At 41.2% G+C, this 8,660-nt stretch overlaps 1 protein-coding gene across 1 annotated transcript in view; it reads right to left on the reverse strand.

Moving 5' to 3' along the window:
* Positions 1 to 5,257: 5,257 nt before the first annotated feature.
* The window catches only part of LOC109305062 (cytochrome b-c1 complex subunit 7), a 26,660-nt gene continuing 23,257 nt past the window's right edge, over positions 5,258 to 8,660 (reverse strand). Inside the window, exon 4 of the mRNA XM_019527963.1 lies at positions 5,258 to 5,513. Within this exon, the coding sequence (XP_019383508.1) occupies positions 5,436 to 5,513 (78 nt within the window). The 3' untranslated portion in view covers positions 5,258 to 5,435. The remainder of the gene's footprint in view (positions 5,514 to 8,660) is intronic.

Consider the following 8,660-nt stretch of genomic DNA (forward strand, 5'->3'; position numbering starts at 1 on the left):
TGAGTTTAAGATGGGTGGTTACCCTACCAATTTCAACTGCTGTTAAGAGTGCCTAATACCTGAGTGGTGAAACCTCCAGAGACCAAAAGTCAGTGCACATCTACAGACAGATTGCTTGAACTAGGAATGTGTTTATCATATTAATATTTAGCAGCTCCATCGTAATAACAACCACAAATATTTTATTAAAACTTCAGGGGTTTATCTCTGCTTCAGTTTTCATTAGGGTGGAAGTTGGATGTAAAACAAACATATGTTTCTTGTTACCAAGCAGCAAAAAATCCATTGTTTCTGATTTTGCTGATTCAAAATTTAGTTTACGAAATCAGGCTGCTATAGCAAGCAATCTAAAACAATTTAAGCATTGCATTTCAACATGCATTTAAAACACAAGAAACACATCCTGACAAGCACTGCAAAGCTGTCTGAGGTGCTGCAAACTGAACGTGGTGCATGTGCACCCATTCACTGCACTGGTAATTTGCACCGTAGCAGGTTTTTGGGTTTGGTTTTTTTTTTTTGGGAGGGGGGGGTGACAATGGGAGATCCCACTGTCAAAAAATAAATAAATAAATAAAACACCAAGAAAAGCAATGTGGTGCATGTTGCAACAGTGTGCGCCACCAGAAAGAAGGCCCAGAGCCATGCTGTGGCTGCTAGCCAGGCTCTGGGCAGTAGTAGGATCAGGGCCACTGCTGACCCAGGAGGTCCTCAGGACCCCAGTACAGCTGCTAGGGCAAGAACAGCCTCTCCTACCTCACCGGAGACAATTTGCTTCACACCAACCCCACATGCAGGGATGCGCTCAGCAGCAAAAAGCAATGGCACAAATTTGTGTTGCTGCTATTTTTGCTGCAGCAACCATGTGCCCATGCAGGGGTACATGGTTACTGTAGCAAAAATAGCAGCAGCACAAATTACATGCCCAAGGGCTTCAAATAGAGGGTGAGTGGGCTAAACAGGAGTGCAAGGTGAGTTCAAGTTATAACAACCGTTGAACTGGAGAAAGGTTAGCTCTGGCTCTCGTCTTAAATTGACACATATAAACAATTTAACTGCATCAGAAAAGTGCTACATTTTCTAGCTACAGAAGCATCCCAGTAATTTCTGTACAAATTGTGTAGATTACTATCTATTTATCTAAATAAAAGATCATTAAAGCTGTAGTTGTTGTTAGGAAACACCAGATTTCTTGTTGCATGGGCACATAGTTCAGCTCTTTGACGGTCTTTAGTTACATGCTCCTATACTATTTTTTTCATAGAACTCCTCCCCTCCTTCAATGAATGAATGTTGAAATCAATGATCTTGTCATTCAGCGCTTGGTCTCCAACCAAGTATTTACCATGCAGCATTCAAACTCAGCACAAGATACATTACGCATTTCTTTCTCTTTGCTCTCACTGTAGCAGCTGAGTGCTTCAGGTTTATTATTGATTTCATCTTCACAAAATCTGAGATTCCATGACACCATTTACCTTAGCTCTGTACACAGGAAAACACAGATGGATTACATCTAGCCTGTTCTCTAGTTTGGGATGTACAATTTAGGACACTCAGAGCTCGACTTTTCAAGCTGTTTAGCTTTTATATAGGACTTTGTATGTTCAAGGAACAGCTCCATTTACTTCTATCGAAGCTGCAATTATTCTGCAGGATATATTGCACTGAGCATCCAGGAAACGAACAAGTGTGGTGTGTATGTACTGACATTTAGGGTCACCTTTTCTCTATACAGCTTGTCTTGCAGTTGAGTCCAGGTGATACCCATTCCTTAAGTGGCACCCTTCAAAGAATCAGGTTTGCCAACTACTTTGCTGCCTGCAATTTGAGGGATGATGAGACAAGAATGGGTTACAAAAAGGGCTGGAAATCAGGAAGTCATGGGATTCCTGCATGAACAACACGTGCCCCCAGCAGCTGGGGGAGCACGGCAGCAGCAGGGGCATGGCAGCAGCGGTGGGAGCACGGTGGTCATAAGCAGGAGCTCCTATTGCTGGTGCTGTCGGTGGTGGGGGTGGCGAGTGCTGACCAGGGGTTAGTGACCACCTGTAGATGCCGCTGGCAGTGTCAGCGGAAAGGTGGTGAATGACGGTGTCAGCGGCACCTTTTTGTAGGTGTACCACCACGGTCAGGGGGTGCATGTATACCCATGTGCATCCCCTACGCATCACCCCTGGATTCCTGCTTCGAGACTATAGCATCCAAACAAGCTCCATATGCAATGCAAGGACAGGTGGATTAAAAGGCTTAATGACACAGCCTGAAGTTTAGCATTGCTGCTGGGGTCAGGTTAGCCTCCTGGTAGGCCTCAGAACTAAGGTTTTTCAATGTTAATGGTTGGCATTTATGGCGTTGATGCTGAAGAACAGTATAAATGTACCTTTAGTGACCAGCTGGGAACATACCAGATTTCAGACAGTCATAACTTAACCTAATTTGTAAAATTTTGGGAACATTATGGTTCAGCTTCACACAGAAACTCTGTATAGAGAAAGAGATAAAAATATTATTCTCCTTGGTGACATCCAACTTCACTACAAGACCACCTTTTCCACTCTTCCACTACATAATTTACAATTTCTGCTACAATTAAGGTAAAGAGTCTACAAACAAGACTGAATCATTCCCAAAGATCTACCCATCTTGTGAATGGAAGAAAGGATGGACCCACCAGAAAAAAAGTGCATGCACAAAGGGAGTCAAGGCTATATTGGTAACCATGTGTCTACCATTTTATAACTTCTGAATGTTTGACTGCAGTCTTACTCCTTCACATTTTTGAAACATCTCTCCCACTCACCTCCCCCAACTTTTTTTTTTTTTTTAAAGAATGAACAGGGAAAAGTTTTACAAAAAAAATCTGTCATGAGGAACCATTTTGACCTTCAATTTCAAGCTCTGCATACCTGGCCCCCTGAAGAACCCCATCTGGATTCAGCAAAAGGCAAATGACATCACAGGTCTAGCAGAACCCTCTACACTTGAGGGAGTAACTTCTAGCACCAACAGGTTGTGTGCACAGGCTAGGCAGAGGGGATAAGATGGACACCTTGGCAGCGAGTTTTGTCAGCTATTTGCTGACAGCAGAAGAATGCAAAGACTAATTTTGGAAAGCTTTCCAATACTTTAAGGAACAAGCCTCTACACGAGTTGTTGTGCTCTCCTGGTCCCTTGTTCCATATCCTAGCTCCTCCCTTCATCCCAAATTTCAGAAGCTCATAACAGTCCAATTTATAAAATTCTGTGGGTCAGCAAAAAGCACATGCCAAACAGCTCCAAGACACAGAAGTAACCAAGGGTTCTCAACTAAATGGATGAAAAATTATTTTTAACATAGCAATATTTTCTCTCAATCCTTGTTCTGAGGCGCAGCTGAAACTTTCCAAAACACATCAGTCTGAGGCAGATCTGTTCAGACCAAGTTATAGGTAACTGAAGATACGACTTCATGGAGAATGTCAGACAATCCTATAGACAAGGCTGCTTTTAGAGACAGATCTTCCCCTGCAGATAATTTAAATTCTAAATTTAAAGGAACACAATATTTTATTGTAAGAGTTAACACAGTTCAAAAGGCTGGTAAATTTGTCTTTTGACATTTAAATACTGTCCTTATCTACTGCAGACCAGGTTTTCAAGCATAACTACTAACTAGCAGTTACTGTGTCAGTTTGTAGGAGTCACCTTTCAAAAGGCGACTCCCCAGCACTTTCCAGGTCAGAACACTTTAAAGGCGTCTCGTTTTTGTTTTAAAGTATTTCAGTAATTAACATCAGTCAGACTAATACACTGCAATACCAACGAGAAACCAAGATATTTTAGCTTAAAACCTAAATATCTGAACATCTATTTAATCATCCTACACTTTAAATTTTTAATTGGGCACCTTGTCTCCAGCCTGCTGAAGAAATTTAAATTCTACTTCTGAAATTCCTAAAACAGACAAATATAGACAAGACATTCTCATACTTCTGTTTTAGGAGTTTGATTATATCAGAGAACAATACATAATGAACTTACTTGCCATGTGAAGACTACTTTAATGATCAAGAACGATTTCCTTGTGGAAGATAACCAACAATAACAACAACAAATCACTGAATACTTTCACCAAAGAAACAACTGAAATTGTACGAATGCAATGGTAAGGAGTTTCAGGACAGTATAATAATTTTTTTTCCCCAAGCTTTTAGTCTGAGGCTTATACACAAGTTTGCAGATGGATCTTGGCTACTTAAATTTATCTATTAAAATGTTTTACCATAAAATGTGAAGTTCTGAATTACTCATCTCTTAATCCAAGGGTCATTATATAAAGCAGGTAATTGAAGTCTCTCTCTGCCCAGTCACCCAAAAGGGCAGGGCCACTTCTCATAAGACCAGTCCAACATGCAGTTTATCAGGTCACACTAAATATTAACATCAGACTTGGCTCATTCCAAATTTCCTGTATTTTTAAAAAAATTAATAATAATAATATCCTTGCCCTGCATCTTGTTATAAGGCAAGAAGTAAGCTTCTGATTATTGTACATACCTCGTGCATTTAGCTGGCTTTACGAAGCAAGGCAAGTTTTGGCACAAAACTGACAGAAGGTTTTTGATCCATTGTCAGCTTTGATATTGCATTTGTAAGCTCTGCTTTTTTGGAAATACTTTAACTTCATTGATCTCAAGATCTTTGATACTTAAGCTGTTAGTGTAAACAATCTTTGTGATCAACCAATTTCTAAAGGCCTAATTTTGAACAAAGAAAGGGAGAGGAAGATCTGTATCATTAGTTAGTTTCAGAAAGGGTATCAGAGTATACAACTTTAAATTCTTAAGATGTTCTAGTCGACGTTACTAGGTTAGATGCACCCTTTCTACTTGCTACAGAAGATTAAATTGAGGCAGTTCTTTATTTTGTGATTAACAAAGTACTAAATTCCATTACTGGAGAACTCCATCTACACAAATTTTGTGATACTGTTGAATAAGCAATCGAGCATGTGTCATAATACTTCTATCTCCAAGGGAGAGAGGCAAATAAGATTATAGGATTCTTCTTCAGAAGTTAACCAAAAAAGTAGGCATAAACACCCAAGATTCATTTACCTACCCTTCCAGCTGCACGAAACAGCTGTACTATGACAAGGGTATGAATCAAGAGGCTGGAATGAAGATTACATATCACCACACTAATGTGTAATACATCCAATCATAGGAAAGGTCTGTAAATTTTAATAAACCAATGTTCAAAGAAATCTTGCAAGTAGATTTTGTACTCTGAACTGTTTATTTTGGTTGGATGAACAAATTCAGTGAACAAGCTGAATCAATTGTTTCTCTAGCTTCACATTTTCCTCCCAATAGATTTCTTCAATAACCATATCTTTTAAAAGATTTATTAGAAAGAAAACCAGCAGTTTGCATGAAGGATTTCAAGAGCAGTTAGTTCTTCTTCCACGCTTTTCTTTCAAGCCGTTCATGGATGACCTCTTCCAGATAGGGCTGAAGATAAGGCTCATCCTGAAAAAAAAAGAATAGATTATAAGAAATTCCACTACATGCATATATACATACACATCTCCCTTTTAGTCATACTTCCAGAGTCCTAAGGGTGCTTTTTTTTTAAAATATATATATAAAAATATAAAAATAAATAAAATAATATCAGGTACCTATCAAACCCTGTTCATTTTTTAAAAAAGTAAAGAAGAGAATTTTCTAGCTACATCTACAGCTTTATATCCAATGGTTAAGCTGCATCCTTAACTTCTTCCTGTTCCCCCTTTATTACCCAAGCAAATGCTTTCAGCTACGTCTCTGCAACCCAACAAACATGGGCTCTGCCCCCTTACAGGATTTCTGATAACTGAGGCTGCCATATTACTTGCTTGCTCAATTCAAAATATGCCCAAGTGACAACCAGGCTCAGAATACCAATACTACATTTGGGAAACTTCTTCCTTGTTCAGATAGGTTCAGTTATTTCACTGGCAGGTTCAAAATCTACAAATTAAAGGCCCATTAAAATGCCTGCACTGAACACTTGTTTTTATATTGCTGAAATGCATTTTTTGTACTAAAGTATTAGATGTCTCTGAGTTTTACTCTTGCCCAATAATACATTCCTTAAATTGCAGCAGCAACAGCATCCAGCATAAATCCAAATATGCTCAACAGTTGTGAATCTGTCAAACAAGTGTTCAATTACTTTAGCAATCTATTGGATCCAATGGATGTTGAGCTCTGTACCTTGGGCTAGATTCAATAAAGAACTTTCTTGGACATGGGTGCCTCGATTCCATCTGCATGATTTCAAAAGCTCCAGCTAAGCTGCCACCCACTCCTAGGGGCACCCAAGCTCATTAAGTGGCTCCCTCTTTAACTTCTTTTTCTCCCCCCTAGGGATCTAGAATTATGTTCTTGAGCATGCAACTCAGGACCTACCTCCCACCTGATCCTGATCAGGATTCATAAACTAAATGGAGAAGTGCCCAAGTTCCCTGTAGGATCCAATCCAGTAGGCATTAAAACATGCCATCTGATCCTTAGTAACTAGCCACATTCATGGTCTTACCCTGTGGAAAATGGAAATTTGATCTATAGCAGAGTACCTCTCAGCGAAAGACAGCAAGCTACCAGTGTCCAGATTTCATCTACTGGGAGGCAAGAAGCAGTTACTATTGGATCAGCTGATTTAATATGCAGTCCCAACCTCCTTAATATCAGTTACGTGTTCATATGCTCATACTCTCAAAGCAGGCCAAACACAACGAAAGGCTCAGGTTCTCCCTAAAACACACTGGTAGCTGTGCTTAATATAGAGGGAAAGAGAAGGGAGATGTGGTAGCACCACCTCCTTTATTGATGCCCAGTGGTTGAGTGGGTATAAACCAGACATCATCTTTATGCCCCTATAAAAAAAAATTGTGGGGGCACAAATACCAAGCAAGCTGATACGGTTCATGCCCCTTGTTCCACCACATATGACCAAAGTTTGTGGCTGCAATACTGGTAGTATGATTTTGCCACTATTTTCTGTCTGACATCTATTTGCTTTAAGGCAGGAAAGCACAGGCAGCCTGGAGTTGCCCATGTTCTCAAGCCACCCTGGACAGTAACTCCTGGGGCTTCAGAGGCCCAATCCTCCATATCCCAGGAATCCCCCTTCTTGGGGCATGCTGGAATGGGCCCCTGAGACCCTGTGGGTGCCTACTTCTGTTCCAGTCTGGCATTCTCCAGGTGCACACTAATACTCTGGTGTGGACCCAGGGCAGAGACTACCAATCAGCTAACTGGCAGTCCCAGCCCCAGGACCACACCAGAGCTAGCTTTCCCCACTTAGAAATGTGCATCAGAGATTCCCTTGGGCACATCTCTGAAAGCAAAGAATACATTGCTTGTTGTCCCGCAGCATGAATTGGTGACACGCATTTCACCCAATGAAATGTATCAGCTGTGCCAGGACACATCCCAGCACAGAAAATCAATGTCTATTTATATTCAGAAAGTAGAAATCCAGCTTCAATTCAATTTGATTCAATTTATGGAGGATTCTGGCTGAAAGCCATGCTCCCAAAAACAAATGTATATTACGGTTGTATGTCTGTTAAGCAAAAAATAACAGAACAGCTTCAATTCTGGAAAAAGGCCAATGTGGTCCCTATTTTCAAGAAGGGGAGGAAGGAGGACCTGGGTAACTACAGGCCAGTTAGCCTCACCTCTATTATCAGCAAGACCTTAGAAAAAATCATAAAGGATCACATTTGCAGGGGGCCACTGAGTCACACTATGGTAAGGGGCAACCAGCATGGGTTTACAGCAGGCAGATCCTGCCCGACTAACCTGGTCTCTTTTTATGACCAGGTCACAAAGTGCTTAGATGCAAGAGTGGAAGTATATATTATTTACCTGGATTTTAAAAAGGCTTTTGACAGTGTCACACCCAATTCTTATGAGCCGACTGAGTAGCTGTGATGTGGATTTTTTCCACAGTAAGGTGGGTGAAAAGCTGGCTCGTGGGATGCACCCAGAGAGTGGTGATAGATGGGTTAGTTTCCCCCTGGAGGGACGTGGGCAGTGTCCCCCAAGGCTCTGTCTTTGGACCAGTGCTGTTTAATATCTTCATCAGTGATTTGGATGAAGGTGTTGCAAGCACCTTGTCCAAATTGGCAGATGACACTAAACTATAGGGTACAGTTAACACACTGGAGGGCAGGGAGCGAATTCAGGCAGATGTGGACAGACTGGGGAACTGGGCTGATCAGAATAGGATGCAATTTAACAAGGATAAATGCAATGCACTGCAACTGGGGAGAAAGAATCTCCAACACACCTATAGACTGGGAGGTACCATTCTGAGTACCACAACAGTGGAAACAAATCTTGGAGTCCTGGCTGATGCAAAAATGAACATGAGCTGCCAGTGTGACAAGGCAATAAGCAAGGCTAACCACACTTTTTCTTGCATCAGCAAGTGCATCATAAGCAGGTTTAGGGAAGTGCTAATTCCCCTCTATGTGACACTGGTGAGGCTGCAGATGGAGTACTGCATCCAGTTTTGTGGGCACCACACTTCAAGAGCGATGTGGAGAACCTTGAGAGGAGGGCTACTCATATGGTTGAGGGCCTGCAGGTAAGACCCTATGAAAACAGACTGAGGGACTTGAA

Source organism: Gavialis gangeticus, unplaced genomic scaffold, assembly GCF_001723915.1.
Source record: "Gavialis gangeticus isolate Ggan-Ray unplaced genomic scaffold, GavGan_comp1, whole genome shotgun sequence".
Taxonomy (NCBI): Eukaryota; Metazoa; Chordata; order Crocodylia; family Gavialidae; genus Gavialis; species Gavialis gangeticus.